The 18,854-nt window shown below is 50.0% G+C and overlaps 1 protein-coding gene across 2 annotated transcripts in view; it reads right to left on the minus strand.

The window, feature by feature from the left end:
* TLK2 (tousled like kinase 2) overlaps positions 1–18,854 on the minus strand; it is a 197,334-nt gene that overhangs the window by 156,334 nt on the left and 22,146 nt on the right. For both annotated transcript variants that reach the window (XM_075350289.1, XM_075350288.1), the window contains exons 2-3: positions 7,713–7,798; positions 6,889–6,960 (exon numbers count right to left, since the gene is read on the minus strand). In XM_075350289.1, the coding sequence (XP_075206404.1) occupies positions 6,889–6,960; positions 7,713–7,793 (153 nt within the window). In that variant the 5' untranslated portion in view covers positions 7,794–7,798. The remainder of the gene's footprint in view (positions 1–6,888; positions 6,961–7,712; positions 7,799–18,854) is intronic.

An 18,854-nucleotide genomic window follows, 5' to 3' on the forward strand; every position in this document is an offset into this window, starting at 1 on the left:
AGATGAGAATGCATGTGTGGATGTGTGCCTCCTGAACACAAAGCAATGAACTGGCTAGATCTCGTTATCCAGGGGGTGTATATGCTCAGAGGGAGGAGCTACACTTTTTAGTGTAGTACTTTGTGTGTCCTCCGGAGGCAGAAGCTATACACCCAATGTCTGGGTCTCCCATAGGAACGATAAAGAAAGTAATTTCTGAGTCTTTAAAGTGGGGATACATCCATGGAATATGTGCAACACTGAGTTCAACCCACGATACGAGTCAGAGTATGGACGGTGATTATATGTACAGTGGAACCTCGGTTTACGAGTAACTTGGTGTGATAGCATTTCGCTATACGAGCAAAGCTTGCAGTAAATTTGTAACTCAGTTTACGAGTAAGCTTTGCTGCACGAGCAAATACTCACCACACACACTTCCGGTTCCGTACTTTAACCGCACTCTGACCCGCTCTTTTAGTCCACACAAACATACACACACATTATGCTCACCTTACCTTCCGTTCCATCGCCGGTGTCCCTGTTCTTGTAGTTCGCCGGTACAGGATGTGAAACGGGTAACCATTGCGACGATGGAGGAACTTCCGCTGTCAGCCGCTACTCAAAGGCAGTGGAAGTTCTGCCATCGGTCGCGATGGTTACCCGATACACATCCTGTACCGGCAAACTACAAGAACCAGGAGGCCGGCGAGAGAACGGAAGGTAAGGTGAGCATAATATGTGTGTTTGTGCAGGTGTGGAATGACACTATAGGGGACCAAAGAAGGGAATTTTGTTTACTTACCGTAAATTCCTTTTCTTCTAGCTCCTATTGGGAGACCCAGACAATTGGGTGTATAGCTTCTGCCTCCGGAGGCCACACAAAGTATTACACTGAAAAAGTGTAACCCCTCCCCTCTGCCTATACACCCTCCCGTGGATCACGGGCTCCTCAGTTTTGGTGCAAAAGCAGGAAGGAGGAAACTTATAAATTGGTCTGGGGTAAATTCAATCCGAAGGATGTTCGGAGAACTGAAACCATAACCAAAAAAACAACCAGCCCGAAGGGAACAGGGGCGGGTGCTGGGTCTCCCAATAGGAGCTAGAAGAAAAGGAATTTACGGTAAGTAAACAAAATTCCCTTCTTCTTTGTCGCTCCATTGGGAGACCCAGACAATTGGGACGTCCAAAAGCAGTCCCTGGGTGGGTAAAAGAATACCTCAATAAAAGAGATGAAAAGGAGGTACCACCTTAGGGAGAAACTCCGGGACAGGACGAAGAACCACCTTATCCTGGTGAAAAACCAGGAAAGGGGATTTGCATGACAGCGCTGCAAGCTCCGACACTCTTCGGAGTGATGTAACTGCCACAAGAAATGCCACCTTCTGCGAAAGACGTGATAAAGAGACATCCCTCAGCGGCTCGAAAGGTGGTTCTTGAAGAGCCATTAGCACCCTGTTAAGGTCCCAGGGTTCCAGCGGACGCTTGTAGGGTGGAACTATGTGGCAAACTCCCTGCAGGAACGTGCGGACCTGCGGAAGCCTTGCCAGGCGCTTTTGAAAAAATACTGAGAGCGCCGATACTCGTCCCTTGAGAGAGCCGAGTGACAAACCCTTGTCCATTCCGGATTGAAGGAATGAAAGAAAAATGGGTAAGGCAAAAGGCCAGGGAGTAAAACCGTTATCAGAGCACCAGGACAAGAAGATCCGCCACGACCTGTAATAGATCTTGGCGGACGTTGGTTTCCTGGCCTGTCTCAGGGTGGCAATGACATCCTGAGATAACCCCGACAACGCTAGGAGCCAGGACTCAATGGCCACACAGTCAGGTTGAGGGCCGCAGAATTCAGATGGAAAAATGGCCCTTGTGACAGCAGGTCTGTGCGGTCTGGAAGCGCCCATGGCTGACCCACCGTGAGATGCCACAGATCTGGGTACCACGACCGCCTCGGCCAATCTGGAGCGACGAGAATGGCGCGACGACAGTCGGATCTGATCTTGCGTAACACTCTGGGCAACATCGCCAGAGGAGGAAACACATAAGGGAGTCGAAACTGCGACCAATCCTGAACTAACGCGTCCGCCGCCAGAGCTCTGTGATCTTGACACCGTGCCATGAAGGCCGGGACCTTGTTGTTGTGCCGTGACGCCATGAGATCGACGTCCGGCGTTCCCCAGCGGCGACAGATCTCTCGAAACACGTCTGGGTGAAGAGACCATTCCCCCGCATCCATGCCCTGACGACTGAGAAAATCTGCTTCCCAGTTTTCTACGCCCGGGATGTGAACTGCGGAGATGGTGGAGGCTGTGGCTTCCGCCCACAGCAGAATCCGCCGGACTTCCTGGAATGCTTGACGGCTGCGCGTGCCGCCCTGGTGGTTGATGTACGCGACCGCCGTGGCGTTGTCCGACTGTATGCGGATCTGCCTGCCCTCCAGCCACCGATGGAACGCCTTTAGGGCTAGATACACTGCCCTTATCTCCAGAACATTGATCTGAAGGGAAGACTATCGGAGTCCAGGTTCCCTCAGCCCTGTGGTGGAGAAAAACCGCTCCCCACCCTGACAGGCTCGCGTCTGTCGTGACCACAGCCTAGGATGGGGGCAGGAAGGATTTTCCCTGCGATAGAGAAGTGGGAAGAAGCCACCACTGAAGAGAGGTTTTGGCTGCAAGGGAAAGAGAGACGTTCCTGTCGAGGGACGTCGACCTCCTGTCCCATTTGCGGAGAATGTCCCATTGGAGTGGGCGCAGATGGAACTGCGCGAAGGGCACTGCCTCCATTGCTGCCACCATCTTCCCCAGGAAGTGCATGAGGCGCCTCAAGGGGTGTGACTGACCCCGAAGAAGAGATTGCACCCCTGTCTGCAGCGAAAGCTGTTTGTCCAGCGGAAGCTTGACTACCGCTGAGTGAGTATGAAACTCCATCCCGAGGTAAGTCAGTGATTGGGTCGGTGTCAACTTGGACTTTGGGAAGTTGATGAGCCACCCGAACTGCTGGAGAGTCGTCAGAGCGACAGTCAGGCTGTGTTGACACGCCACCCGGGAGGGTGCCCTGACTAGGAGATCGTCTAAGTAAGGGATCACTGAGTGGCCCTGAGAGTGTAGGACCGCCACAACGGATGCCATGACCTTGGTGAAGACCCGTGGGGCTGTCGCCAGGCCGAAAGGCAGTGCCACGAACTGAAGGTGTTCGTCCCCGATGGCGAAACGCAGGAAGCGTTGATGTTCGGGTGCGATCGGCACATGGAGATAAGCATCCTTGATGTCGATCGATGCTAGGAAGTCTCCTTGTGACATCGAAGCGATGACCGAGCGGAGAGATTCCATCCGAAACCTTCTGGTGCTCACATGCCTGTTGAGCAGTTTGAGGTCCAGAACGGGACGGAATGATCCGTCCTTCTTTGGCACCACGAACAAGTTGGAGTAGAAGCCGTGATCATGTTCCTGAGGGGGAACGGGAATCACCACTCCTTCTGTCTTCAGAACACCCACAGCTTGAAAAAGTGCGCCGGCCCGATGGGGGCGGAGATGTTCTGAAGAAACGAGTCGGAGGACGAGAGCTGAACTCTATCCTGTAACCGTGAGACAGAATGTCTCTCACCCATCGGTCTTGGACATGTGGCCACCAGGCGTCGCAAAAGCGGGAGAGCCTGCCACCGACCGAGGATGCGGTTCGGGGAGGCCGAAAGTCATGAGGCCGCCTTGGAGGCAGTGCCTCCGGTGTTTTTTGGGGGCGTGACTTAGACCGCCACGCATAGGAGTTCCTCTGGCCTTTCTCTGGCCTGTTGGACGAAGAGGATTGGGACTTGGCTGAGGGCCGAAAGGACCGAAACCTCGGTTGTATTTTCCGTTGCTGAGGTCTCTTCGGTTTGGACTGGGGTAAGGACGAGTCCTTTCCCTTGGATTCCTTAATAATTTCATCCAATCGTTCGCCAAACAATCAGTCGCCAGAAAACGGCAAACCGGTTAAGAACTTCTTGGAAGCAGAGTCTGCCTTCCATTCGCGTAGCCACATGGCCCTGCGGACTGCCACCGAATTAGCGGATGCTACCGCTGTACGGCTAGCAGAGTCCAGGACGGCGTTCATGGCGTAGGAAGAAAACGCCGACGCCTGAGAGGTTAAAGATGCAACCTGCGGGGCAGACGTACGTGTGACCGCATTAATCTCAGCCAGACAAGCTGAGATAGCTTGGAGTGCCCACACGGCTGCAAAGGCCGGGGCAAAAGACGCGCCTGTGGCTTCATAGATGGATTTCACCAGGAGCTCTATCTGCCTGTCAGTGGTATCCTTGAGCGATGAGCCATCTGCAACTGATACTACAGATCTAGCCGCCAGTCTAGAGACTGGAGGATCCACCTTGGGACATTGAGTCTAACCCTTAACTACGTCAGAGGGGAAGGGGTAACGTGTGTCATTAAGGCACTTAGTAAAGCGCTTGTCCGGAAATGCTCTGTGCTTCTGGACAGCATCTCTGAAGTTAGAGTGATCGAAAAACGCACTCCGTGTACATATGGGAAACCTAAACTGGTGTTTCTCCTGCTGCGAAGCCGACTCCTCTATAGGTGGAGGTGGGGGAGAAAGATCTAGCACCTGGTTGATGGACGATATAAGATCATTTACTAAGGCATCCCCCTCAGGTGTATCAACATTGAGGGCAACGTCAGGGTCAGAGCCCTGAGCTGCGACGTCCGCCTCGTCCTCCAGAGAGTCCTCAAGCTGAGACCCCGAGCAGCGTGAGGAAGTCGGGGAAGATTCCCAGCGAGCCCGCTTAGCCGGTCTGGGACTGTGGTCCGTGCAGGAGTCCTCCACGTGAGACCTAGGGGCCACCCCGGGAGCACGCTGCGGCGCAGACCGAGAGGGGCCTGGAGGCGATGATCCAACAGTGCCCGGGGCCTGTGTAAGGACCGGTCTGGACTGCAAGGCTTCTAGTAGCTTGGCAGACCATTTGTCCATAGACTGAGCAATGGATTGTGAAAGCGACACAGAGTTTCTCAGCAAAAACTGCAAACTCTGTCCCTGCCGCCTGGACAGTGGAAGCAGGAGGGTCTGCCTGAGCCGAGGGGCCCACTAGTGACCGAGGCTCCGGCTGAGCAAGTGCAACAGTGGTCGAGCATTGCTCACAGTGAGGGTAGGTGGAACCCGCAGGTAACATAGCCCTACAAGAGGTACAGGTTGCAAAAAAACCCTTTGCCTTAGCGCCCTTGCTCCTTGTGGACGACATGCTGTTGTCTCCTAGGAGAGTGATCACTGAGGGTATATAGCCAAAAGTAAACAACCCGGCCGAACAGAGAAAATATGAAAATATATATATATATATATATATATATATATATATATATATATATATATATATATATATATATATATATATATATATATATATATATATATATATATATATATATATATATATATATATATATATATATATATATATATATATATATATACACACATACTCCGGCACCCTAGGGGGACCAGCACCGGGTGACCGGTGTGGCTTACCGACCGCCCAAAGCGGAGTGTGTGTCCACCAGATTCCCTGCCTTAGGTCTCTCAGAGCTGCAGAGCTCGTTCCTGAAAATCCTCCACCGGCAGAATTGTAAAAATGGCTGCCGGAGCTCTCAGGGGAGGAGGGAGCCGTGGGCGGCGACTAGTAAAGTGCGGGAATCTGGGGCCCCACGGTGATCAGTGAGGGGGGGGGAGGAAACATAAAGTATGCTCCAGCCCTCACTGCCGACGTCAGGTCGACCGTCCCGCCCTTACCCCTGACTGGCAGGCCCGGGGGCGGGAGTTATGGTACTAGGCCGCAATGAAGCCGGGGACTAAATTTAATACCGCGGCCGACAAACAGGTTCGGTCGGCGCGGAAGTCCCGGTCTTCACAAACCAGCAGCTGCTGCAGTGTCTGTGAAACAAGCGCTCCATGCCCAGTCCCCATGGGGACACAGAGCACCTTTAGATGCAGGGCCCTGTCCCCGAGGATACATAGACTCCTGTCCGGCAGATTCCCACAGGGGCTGCGGAGGGAGCCCGGTCCCAGTAAATGGATGACCGGTCAGGATCCCACTTCTCCCAGAGCCTCTAAGGGATGGTGAAGGAAAACGGCATGTGGCTCCAGCCTCTGTACCCACAATGGGTACCTCAACCTTAACAGCACCGCCGACGTAGTGGGGTGAGAAGGGAGCATGCCGGGGGCCCTGTGGGGGCCCTCTTTTCTTCCAACCGATAAAATCAGCAGCTGCTGCTGACTAAAATGGGAATGCATGAGTGGATGTGTGCCTCCTTCCACACAAAGCATAAAACTGAGGAGCCCGTGATCCACGGGAGGGTGTATAGGCAGAGGGGAGGGGTTACACTTTTCAGTGTAATACTTTGTGTGGCCTCCGGAGGCAGAAGCTATACACCCAATTGTCTGGGTCTCCCAATGGAGCGACAAAGAAATGGGACATTGAACAAGTTGTGGAACGAATTGTCTGAATTGCAATGATTTCATATGGGAAATCTTGCTTTGCTAGACGAGTAACTTTGTTTACAAGCACAGTCCCAGAACGGATTGTTCTCGTACACCAAGGTTCCACTGTACACGTAAGAGAAGCTCAGACCCAAATTTTGAACAGTGAGAATGGTTCAAGCAACAACAACATGCCCCATAATGCACAGTGTACCAAGATGTGCGCTAATCGTTCAACTCCTATTAGTTTTCAGATGGATTAAGTAAACTCTATTTTCTGAACCCAGAGCATCAATATGTATATAAAAATTAGATCTAAATCTACTCAGTATATGCTGGGAATTTTTTGACATGAGATGTATGAAATAAGAAAAAAGCTGTTATAATGTAATACAACAAATTTATATACAGAAAATAAAAAAAAAAAAATTTGAAAGGATTATTATCAGACCGTACCTCAAGTTCTTTGTCGCTCAGAGAGCCCAAGCTACACAGACTTTGGTTAGAAGACTCGCTATTCAATTGTCCCTTGGGAAAAAAAAAAAAAAAAAAGACAAGACAAAAAACACATTAATTCACATAGCCGGATCACACATTCTGGCATGAGAAAGTGATTACTTTTGTGTGTGATTTGGTTGAACGCAAAATTAAAGTTTTTTCTTTTATAGGAAAGGAGGCGACTTTGACCATCACAAGAGATCTGACCCGTTAGCCTGAGAGTGCGAATATAATCTATGTGCGCACGTAGCGTTTGTTCCTGCAGAAATTTCTGCAGCGATTTGAACAGCACACGTGCGCTTCAAAATCGCTGCAGAAAGAGTCCGTAATGAAAAACAAAAAAAAAGCCGATTCCATGCGCTCTGAGTGCAGCCCCTCCCATAGACAGGGCGGGGGATGCATGCAGAGCGCAGGAAAGAAGTGACATGTCACTTCTTGGAACGTGCGCTTCGGGCAGCAGCCGAAGCGCTGCGCTCTAATACGCCACGTGCGCACGTCTCCTGCATAATCTTCATAGATTGTGCTGGGGACGCAGGACTCATGCAATTACGCTGCGGTGCAGATCACAGTGTAACTGCATGCAAATGCGCAACGTGCGCACATAGCCTTAAATGAAGAAAACGGTGCTAAATCCACAGCATTTCCACACCAAAATCTGCACCTGCAGAAATGGCTTGTGTGGATGTGCCCCTAGAGGTGAAACCCGGTGATAGGGAGCAATAAACTATTCTGCTTTGTTCAAAGAGAACCAATGACCCAGGTTTTCTAAGCATGCCAATTACCTTTGCAACACCAGCTCCTGTAAATCTTGCTTCCAATAATTCCTGGCGCCGAGGGTCCAGGCTATGCAACTCTTCCATCATTTCCACTGCAAAAATGAGAAAAAAAAAAACGTTGAAGGATGGTGGCAGAGGAGCCCTGATTCTCTAGGTCACACAGCTATGTATGACAACTGAAATAAAAGTTTAATTTTAAAGAGACGTCCTTTCTCCAAAGCGCAAAGTAAAAATACATAGAATAAAAATAAAGCCCTATAAATAGGGTCAGTGATTTCAGTCATACTCCGTGGATATTCATATAGTCTAAAAAGTTTTACTCACTAATCATAGTAAATCTAGTAATTGTAAAGTATATATCATGCAAAAAAATTTTTTATTTGTCAAAAGAGTATTTTGTGAGAGAGCAACCACCAAGACCTAAATGCTGAAATGTAAGAACGTATTCAAGATCGGTACAGCAAACAATGATGAGACTTACATGTGTATACCCATTCCAAAAGCACATTGGTAGGATATGCCATCTTTTATGATGAGCGGGGGGATCCTATGAGGGGCCAGCCGAAAAGCTAATCAGCAATGGTCCACAGAACTGGTAGGAGTCCCTGAGATGAGATCCACCTCCACCGAGCATACAAGTAGCGGTATATCCTAATCAGCCATCACTTTATGAAATTGGATTCCCCCTTTAATTCAGCCTCACACTTAGGTGACAAGCCATGATTTGGGGATTGAGAAGCCGCCCCAACCTGATTAAAATATTGCACAAATAAGATGTAAACCCAAAATGGATTTATCTATAATCCTGTTCAGCCCTTTGCAACAGTTCCCAAGATAATGCTCACATATAGCAAATTTGAGGAAGAAGTGTTGATCTTGCAGCATATAATCATTGATCATGGAAAAGAATAACTTTTGAAAATACCGATGCAACAAAGCATCACACATGCCCCTCCATAGAGGGTAAGACAGTCCATTCATTGCCCCTAGAGATCCTGTATCATCTTTCCGCTGACTGAATTACATTAGTGGTGAAGGCTAAATCTTTGCTTTGCATGTATTTACTAGGAATGCACCTGAAGTGTTTTGTATAGAACCAGGCATGTGAAAGGGGGCTGCTCAGGGAAGGACAGTGTTCTCTCTGAGAGGTAACTGCATGTGGCAGCTGGCACAGAGTCTGTCTGAATGGAGACTGCAAGGGTCAGGTTGGATCCTAAGCAATCTGGTACTGACCAAGGGAAAAGGTCTGTTTAATGCTGGACAGTTGGCCAGAGCTTGGGTGGTCCTGGAGCTGGGGAAGAAACCAGCTAATGTTAAGCATAGTGTGTCCTGGTGTGGAACCTGATCTTCATACAGGCAGAAACCCTGACATTATTAATCCTGCAAGTGAGCGCATGACATTTATCTGTATGGGTCAGCCTGCATAAGGACAGCTTATTTTGTTTTTGATGCTGGAGGAAGGCAGTTTTTTGTTTTATTTTTCATTCTGCTGGAAGTTTATGCATTTTAATTAACTACCCTGTTTGACCAAGAAACTGCGTGCTTATGTGAACACTACCTGCTGCCTAAAAGTGAATGAATCCCAGGGTGGGAAAAACAGTGCTTTAGGCTCTGTGCGCACTGGGAAATGGAATTTTCTTGAGAAAATTCCGCATCCTCTCAAAGATTACCGCACCCGCGGTAAAAAAACCGCGGGAAACCGCACCCGAAAACCGCATGCGGTTTGCCGCGGCTTTACCGCGGTATTGTTCGCGGTATTGCCGCGGTTTTGCCGCGTGCGGGTTGGGATGTGCTTTATTGCATTCAATGCAATAAAGCACATTGAAGAAAAAAAAAAAAATACATTTAATTCTGATAGTAGATAGACAGAAGAATAGATAGAGGGATAGATAGATAGATAGATAGATAGATAGATAGAGGGATAGACAGATCGCTGCATTTCCCACGGTCGGCAGTGAGTTCACATTACTGGCCGTGGGAAATGACCGGTAATTACCTCTGCTGTCTGCTGCATTCAGCCTGTGTCTGTGACAGTCACGGCTGGATGTCAGCAGTGCAGGACGCAGGAGCCGGAGCTGTGTGGATTACGCCGGAGCTTTGTTTGGGAGGGGTTAATAAAATGGTGAACGAGGCTTGTTGGTTTTATTTAAAATAAAGGATTTTCGGTGTGTGTTTTTTTCACTTTACTTACGGGTTGATCATGTCAGCTGTCACATAGACGCTGCCATGATCAAGCCTGGGGTTAATGGCGGTGGTCCCCCATCACCATTAACCCCTTGTATTACCTTGTCACCACTGCTACACGGTGGCAAGAAGAGCCAAGGACACGCCGGTGCTGCCGCATATTGCATGCGACAGTGCCGGGGCAGCTGCGGCTGATATTCTCGGCTGCGGGAGGGGGAGTGAGGCGGGGACATTAGCCCTGCCCCTCTCCCTCCCCAGCCTGAGAATACCGGGCCGCCGCTGTGTGCTTACCTCGGCTGGACGGTAAATATACAGAGGAGCCCACGTTCTTTGTTTCCTATATTTCCGTTTTCTTTCTATGTGTGTTCTATGTGTCTGTGTCTATGTGTTCTGTGTCTGTGATGTGTTCTGTGTCAGATGTGTGTGTGTTTACTCTGCACGACTTCCTGTTCCTGTAATGACATCACTTCCCTGCAAAACCGCAAGCAAGTGATGTACATTACCGGAGGTAAACCGCAAAATACCGCAGGGAATAACGCAGGAAAACGCAGTGAACCGCACAGAATTTGCTGCCTGCGTTATTCCCTGCGGGATTTCATGATTAACATTGAGTCAATGGAGTGAAATCCCGCAGCGATGTGCGGAAAAGAAGTGACATGCACTTGTTTTTGCTGCGGGATTCCCGCAGCAAAACATGCAGCTGTCAAATTCCGCCCAGTGCGCACAGGATTATTTTTCTCCATAGGATTTGCTGGTGATTCACTGCAGAGATGTTATGAACATTTTCTGCAGCGAAACATGCAGCAAATCCGCGGCAAAATCCGCGAAAAATCCGGTAAGTGCGCACATAGCCTTACAGTACTAGCAAAGTGAGTAAAACTTCTGAAATCTGATGCCCGCGCTGATTATTTTTTCGCTGCAAATGTAAGCTAAAGCATATTTCAAATACGCAGCATGTCATTTCTTTTGGCAAATAAATGGAGAAGGAAATCACATAAAAGACAAGTGTTTTAGGCAGCATTTTTTCTGGCAACATTCGAGTATTCACAGCATGTTTTACTACACCATTAAAAAAAACAAAAAAACAAAAAAAACAAATTCTTTTTTGCAGAAAAAAGAAGCAGCACAGCATGTCAACTGCTGTTCAGTCCCCCCCTCCCCCTGCGTTTTCTAGCCCTTCCAGCCATTGAATTCACTTTATATATAAAAAAAAAAAACAATAAAAAAAATAAAAATAGAGACCCTGATTCCAGCGATGCCATCTACTGGTTTGCGTAGTGTAGCTTTTATAAACTCACTGCACCAAAACCTCAGCGTGCGGATATACTGTGTTTTCGAATCTGTAACATTTCAATTCTTTCAGGGTTTTTGCAGCATTTTTCAACCAAATTAAGGCTATGTGCGCACGTTGCGTCGTGTCCCTGCAGAAATTTCTGCAGAGATTTGACAGCACACGTGCGCTTCAAATCGCTGCAGAAACACTGTGTAATGGATGGTGTTTCTGCAGGAAAGAAGGGAATTTTGTTTACTTACCGTAAATTCCTTTTCTTCTAGCTCCAATTGGGAGACCCAGACAATTGGGTGTATAGCTACTGCCTCCGGAGGCCACACAAAGTATTACACTTAAAAGTGTAAGGCCCCTCCCCTTCTGGCTATACACCCCCCCGTGGGATCACGGGCTCCTCAGTTTTAGTGCAAAAGCAAGACGGAGGAAAGCCAATAACAGGTTTAAAGACAAATTCAATCCGAAGAAACATCGGAGAACTGAAACCATTTAACATGAACAACATGTGTACTCGAAAAAACCAAAAATCCCTAAGAAAACAGGGCGGGTGCTGGGTCTCCCAATTGGAGCTAGAAGAAAAGGAATTTACGGTAAGTAAACAAAATTCCCTTCTTTTTCGCTCCTAATTGGGAGACCCAGACAATTGGGACGTCCAAAAGCAGTCCCTGGGTGGGTAAAAGAATACCTCGTGATAGGGCCGTCAAACAGCCCTGTCCTACAGGTGGGCAACCGCCGCCTGAAGGACTTGTCTACCTAGGCTGGCGTCCGCCGAAGCGTAGGTATGCACCTGATAATGCTTGGTAAAGGTGTGCAGACTCGACCAGGTAGCCACCTGGCACACCTGCTGAGCCGTAGCCTGGTGCCGTAATGCCCAGGACGCACCCACGGCTCTGGTAGAAAGGGCCTTCAGCCCTGAAGGAACCGGAAGCCCCGCAGAACGGTAGGTTTCAAGAATTGGTTCCTTGATCCACCGAGCCAGGGTGGATTTGGAAGCTTGCGACCCTTTACGCTGACCAGGGACAAGGACAAAGAGTGCATCCGAGCGGCGTAAGGGCGCCGTGCGGGAAATGTAGATCCTGAGTGCTCTGACCAGATCCAACAAATGCAAACCTTTCTCAAATTGATGAACTGGATGAGGACACAAGGAAGGTAATGTGACATCCTGATTGAGATGAAAGGGGGATACCACCTTAGGGAGAAACTCAGGAACCGGGCGTAGAACCACCTTGTCCTGGTGAAACACCAGGAAGGGAGATTTGCATGAGAGCGCCGCTAGCTCGGACACTCTCCGAAGAGACGTGACCGCCACTAGAAAAGCCACTTTCTGTGAAAGACGAGAAAGGGAAACATCCTTCATAGGCTCGAAAGGCGGCTTCTGGAGAGCAATTAGAACCTTGTTCAGATCCCAGGGCTCTAACGGCCGCTTGTAAGGAGGGACGATATGACCAACTCCTTGCAGGAACGTGCGCACCTGAGTAAGTCGTGCTAGGCGTTTCTGAAAAAATACAGATAGCGCTGAGACTTGTCCTTTAAGGGAGCTGAGCGACAAACCTTTTTCCAACCCGGATTGCAGGAAGGAAAGAAAAGTAGGCAATGCAAAAGGCCAGGGAGGAACTCCCTGAGCCGCGCACCAAGATAAGAATATCTTCCACGTCCTGTGGTAGATCTTGGCGGAGGATGGTTTTCTAGCCTGCCTCATGGTGGTAATAACATTTCCAGATAATCCTGAAGACGCTAGGATCCAGGACTCAATGGCCACACAGTCAGGTTCAGGGCCGCAGAATTCAGGTGGAAAAAACGGCCCTTGAGATAGCAAGTCTGGTCGTTCTGGTAGTTCCCATGGTTGGCCTACCGTGAGGTGCCACAGATCTGGGTACCACGATCTCCTCGGCCAGTCTGGAGCGACGAGGATGGCGCGACGGCAGTCGACCCTGATCTTGCACAGCACTCTGGGTAACAATGCCAGAGGTGGGAACACATAAGGTAGTCGGAATTGCGACCAATCTTGAACTAAGGCGTCTGCCGCCAGAGCTCGGTGATCGTGAGACCGTGCCATGAAAACCGGGACCTTGTTGTTGTACCGTGACGCCATCAGGTCGACGTCCGGCATCCCCCAGCGGCGACAGATCTCCTGAAACACGTCCGGGTGAAGGGACCATTCCCCTGCGTCCATACCCTGGCGACTGAGGAAGTCTGCTTCCCAGTTTTCCACGCCTGGGATGTGAACTGCGGAAATGGTGGAAGCCGTGTCTTCCACCCACGTTAGAATCCGTCGGACTTCCTGGAAGGCTTGCCGACTGCGTGTGCCACCTTGGTGGTTGATGTATGCTACCGCTGTGGAGTTGTCCGACTGAATTCGGATCTGCTTGCCTTCCAGCCATTGTTGGAAGGCTTGTAGGGCAAGATACACTGCTCTGATTTCTAGAACATTGATCTGGAGGGTGGACTCTTGCTGAGTCCACGTACCCTGAGCCCTGTGGTGGAGAAAAACCGCTCCCCACCCTGACAGGCTCGCGTCCGTCGTGACCACCGCCCAGGATGGGGGTAGGAAGGACTTTCCCTTTGACAATGAGGTGGGAAGAAGTCACCACTGAAGAGATTCCTTGGCCGCCTGAGAAAGGGAGACGTTCCTGTCGAGGGACGTCGACTTCCCGTCCCATTGACGGAGAATGTCCCATTGTAGTGGACGCAGATGAAACTGCGCGAAAGGGACTGCCTCCATTGCTGCTACCATCTTCCCTAGGAAGTGCATGAGGCGTCTCAAGGGGTGTGACTGGCCTTGAAGGAGAGATTGCACCCCTGTCTGTAGTGAATGCTGTTTGTCCAGCGGAAGCATCACTGTCGGTGAGAGAGTATGAAACTCCATGCCAAGGTATGTTATCGATTGGGTCGGGGTGAGATTTGACTTTGAAAAGTTGATGATCCACCCGAAACTTTGGAGAGTCTCCAGCGCAACGTTCAGGCTGTTTTGGCATGCCTCTTGAGAGGGTGCCTTGACAAGTAGATCGTCCAAATAAGGGATCACCGAGTGACCCTGAGAGTGCAGGACTGCTACTACTGCTGCCATGACCTTGGTGAAGACCCTTGGAGCTGTCGCCAAACCGAAAGGCAGGGCTACGAACTGAAGGTGTTCGTCTCCTATAACGAAGCGTAGAAAACGCTGGTGCTCTGGAGCAATCGGCACGTGGAGATAAGCATCTTTGATGTCTATTGATGCTAGGAAATCTCCTTGAGACATTGAGGCGATGACGGAACGGAGGGATTCCATCCGGAACCGCCTGGTTTTCACATGCTTGTTGAGCAGTTTTAGGTCCAGAACAGGACGGAAAGACCCGTCCTTTTTTGGCACCACAAACAAATTGGAGTAAAAACCGTGACCTTGTTCCAGAAGAGGAACGGGGGTCACCACTCCTTCCGCTTTTAGAGTGGACACCGCTAGCCACAGAGCATCGGCTCGGTCGGGAGGTGGAGAAGTTCTGAAGAAGCGAGTTGGAGGACGAGAGCTGAACTCTATCCTGTACCCGTGAGACAGAATGTCTCTCACCCAACGGTCTGTGACCTGTGGCAGCCAAATGTCGCCAAAGCGGGAGAGCCTGCCACCGACCGAGGATGCGGAGAGAGGAGGCCGAAAGTCATGTGGAAGCCGCCTTGGTAGCGGGTCTTCCGGCTGTCTTTTTTGGCCGTGACTGAGTTCGCCAAGAATCTGAGCTCCTCTGATCCTTTTGAGTCCTTTTGGACGAGGAGAATTGGGACCTGCCTGAGCCTCGAAAGGACCGAAACCCCGACTGTCCTCTCCTCTGTTGGGGTTTATTTTGTCTGGACTGAGGTAAAGATGAATCTTTACCCTTGGAGTGTTTAATGATTTCATCTAAGCGCTCCCCAAACAGTCGGTCACGAGAAAATGGCAAACTGGTTAAACACTTTTTGGAAGCAGAATCTGCCTTCCATTCTCTTAACCACAAGGCTCTGCGTAAAACTACGGAGTTGGCGGACGCCACTGCCGTACGGCTCGTAGAGTCTAGGACAGCATTGATCGCGTAAGACGCAAATGCAGACATTTGAGAGGTTAAGGGTGCCACCTGCGGAGCAGATGTACGTGTGACCGTGTCAATCTGTGTAAGACCAGCTGAAATAGCTTGGAGTGCCCATACGGCTGCGAATGCTGGAGCAAACGACGCGCCGATAGCTTCATAGATGGATTTCAACCAGAGCTCCATCTGCCTGTCAGTGGCATCTTTAAGTGCCGCCCCATCTTCCACTGCAACTAAGGATCTAGCTGCGAGCCTGGAAATTGGAGGATCCACCTTGGGACACTGGGTCCAGCCCTTGACCACGTCTGGGGGAAAAGGATAACGTGTATCCTTAAGCCGCTTGGAAAAACGCTTATCCGGATAAGCGTGGTGTTTCTGGATTGCTTCTCTAAAGTCAGAGTGGTCCAGAAAAACACTTAATTTACGCTTGGGATACCTGAAATGGAATTTCTCCTGCTGTGAAGCTGTCTCCTCCACAGGAGGAGCAGGGGGAGAAATGTCCAACATTTTATTGATGGACGCTATAAGATCATTCACTATGGCGTCACCATCAGGCGTATCCAGATTGAGAGCGGTCTCAGGATCAGAATCCTGATCAGCTACCACCGCCTCATCATACAGAGAGTCCTCCTGCTGGGACCCTGACCAGTGTGATGAAGTCGAGGGTCGCTCATAGCGAGCTCGTTTAGGCTGTCTGGGACTGTCGTCCGTGTCAGAGCCATCACCCTGGGATGCATGGGACACCCCCGGAGCCCGGAGCTGTTCCGACTGAGGGGGACCAGGGAGCAATGAGTTAACAGTGTCCATGGCCTGAGGTACTGGTCTAGACTGCAATGTTTCAAGAATTTTAGTCATAGTCACAGACAATCTGTCAGCAAAGACTGCAAACTCCGTCCCTGTCACCTGGACAGTATTTACAGGAGGTTCTGCCTGGGTCACCTCCAGCAGAGGCCCCGGCCGAGCAAGTGCCACAGGGGCCGAGCACTGCACACAGTGGGGGTCAGTGGAACCTGCCGGTAGAACAGCCCCACAAGCGGTACAAGCAGCATAGAAAGCCTGTGCCTTGGCACCTTTGCTTTTTGCGGTCGACATGCTGTTGTGTCCTCTGAGAATCTAGGAGGGTATATAGCAGAGGATCCCCAGCGACCGTACAGTGCAATGTAAAGCTGCAAGCATAAAATACAAATATACACTTCGGCACCAGTGGGGGTCAGCCCTTGAGGGCAGCTTACCGCCCGCTGAAAAGCGGGTGTGTGGGCACCAGAATCCCGTGTCTGGGTCTCCCAGCCTCCCCTCTCCAGCTCAGACTGCACACAGGAATGGCTGCCGGCGTCCTGTGAAGAGAGGGATCGTGGGCGTGCCTCAAACAAAGTGCGGGAAACTGGCGTCCCACTGTGCCCAGTGTGAGGGCTGGAGTATGCAAAGCAGACTCCAGCTCTCTGCGCTGACGTTCTATACAGCGTCCCGCCCTTCCCCTGACTGGCAGGCCTGGGGGCGGGAACGAAACGAAACTAGGCCGCAGAAAGCCGGGGACTCGAGTAATAAGCGCGGCCGTGATATATGCACGGCCAGCGCGGAAGTCCCCGGCGCACCACAAGTCCCAGCCGCGCCGCAGCGCTGACAACAGTGGCCGCGCGGCAGTTTCAATACATGTCCCCTCTCAGCAAAGCTGTAGATAGGAATGGCACCAGCGCGCAGCGCTGTTGCCCCCGGCGCACTAACACACCCAGCAATGCTGCAGTGTGCGCGCGGACTGTACGGGGACACAGAGTACCTTGGCGTAGCAGGGCCCTGTCCCTGACGATACTCCGCTCCATATCCAGCAGATTCCCCAGGGGCTGTGGACGGAGCACGGTCTCTGTGCCTGGAGACCGGTAAATCCCACTTCACCCAGAGCCCTAAGGGGGATGGGGAAGGATGCAGCATGTGGGCTCCAGCCTCTGTACCCGCAATGGGTACCTCAACCTTAACAGACACCGCCGACAAATAGTGGGGTGAGAAGGGAGCATGCTGGGGGCCCCATATGGGCCCTCTTTTCTTCCATCCGACATAGTCAGCAGCTGCTGCTGACTAAACAGTGGAGCTATGCGTGTATGTGTGCCTCCTTCGCACAAAGCATGAAAACTGAGGAGCCCGTGATCCCACGGGAGGGTGTATAGCCAGAAGGGGAGGGGCCTTACACTTTTAAGTGTAATACTTTGTGTGGCCTCCGGAGGCAGTAGCTATACACCCAATTGTCTGGGTCTCCCAATTAGGAGCGAAAAAGAAAAAGGCGATTTCATGCGCTCTGGATGCAGCCTCTCCCATAGACCGAGCAGGAGCTACATCCAAAGTGCACAGACTAAGGCTCTTTGCGCACTAGTGCGTTTTTCCCGCGGATTTACCCGCGGATTTGCCGCGGAAATTTCTTGAGAAATGTCTGCAATCTTTGTGCAGACATTTCCCAGCAAATTCTATGGTAAAAAAAAAAAAAAAAAGCTGTGCGCACTGGTGCGGATTTTTCTCAAGAAATTTCCTTGAGAAGAATTTCTCGAGAAACTTTCTTGAGAAAATGAACATGTCCATTATTTCCGCAGGTACCCTGCGGATTTCGGCAGTACAGCCTGCAAACATCCGCAGGGAACCACCCGCGGGAAAATCGCGGCAATTCCGCGGCTATTCCGCGGCTAATCCGCGGCTAATCCGCATGCGGATTTGGTGCGGATTTTTTCCGGAGGTCCGGAAATCTTTCACTCCCAGAAGTTTCTCAAGAAATTTTCTTGAGAAACTTCTCATTTCTAGTGCGCACAGAGCCTTAGTGACATGTTGCTTTTTAGAACGCAGCGATTTGTAACAAAATTTTGGCATCAAATTGCTGCGCTCTCAAACGCATCGTGCAGATGGATTATGCACAATCTTCATAGATTGTGCAGGGGACGCAGGACGCATGCATTTACGCTGCAGTGCAATACGCAGCATAAATGCATGAAATTTGGCAACGTGCACACACAGCCTAATAAGAAAAAAAAAAAACATCAAAAGCACATGTATTTTGTGCTTTTTTTATTACCTGCAAATTTTTTTTTCTCAGACTTTGCTGAGATAAGGCAAGACATGCAGATTTGGGCAACAAAATGCACAATAAACAAAAAAAAAACCTAAAAAATGCACCTATGCACATCGAAAAATGTGCACAGGCCTTGAAGGTTCAAATCTGGAAGGAAAAAAAAAAACAAAAAACGAGCAGCATGAGCAAGAAATTACAGAAATCTCATCCACTTTTCTGTTAGTGTAGGGTGAAGAGAAAAGCAGCGTGTGAACAAGCACTGAAAGAGTAGATCTGCAGTTGCCCAACGTAGTTTTAATTTTGGGAGAGCGCTCACAAATACAGCAAACCAAGAACCTTGTGAATAAAGACTGATATATAGAAGAGTGTCACTGAGCTGCTATCACTCACAAACTAGCGCCAGGGACACTTTAGCACTGAGAATGAGTTTATATTTTAATAGTGAATTTAGCAATGGAAACCTTTAGCACTAGTCAGCCTTTGTGAAGAGAACCAGGACATAAGGGTTTAATTCCATCAATGTACTAATGTTACAAACCAAATTGTGTCCTACAAAACTAAAAAGGAGGGAGGGAGGGAGGGGAAAGAGAGAGATAAAGAGA

Source organism: Anomaloglossus baeobatrachus, chromosome 5 (genome assembly GCF_048569485.1).
Source record: "Anomaloglossus baeobatrachus isolate aAnoBae1 chromosome 5, aAnoBae1.hap1, whole genome shotgun sequence".
Lineage (NCBI taxonomy): Eukaryota > Metazoa > Chordata > Amphibia > Anura > Aromobatidae > Anomaloglossus > Anomaloglossus baeobatrachus.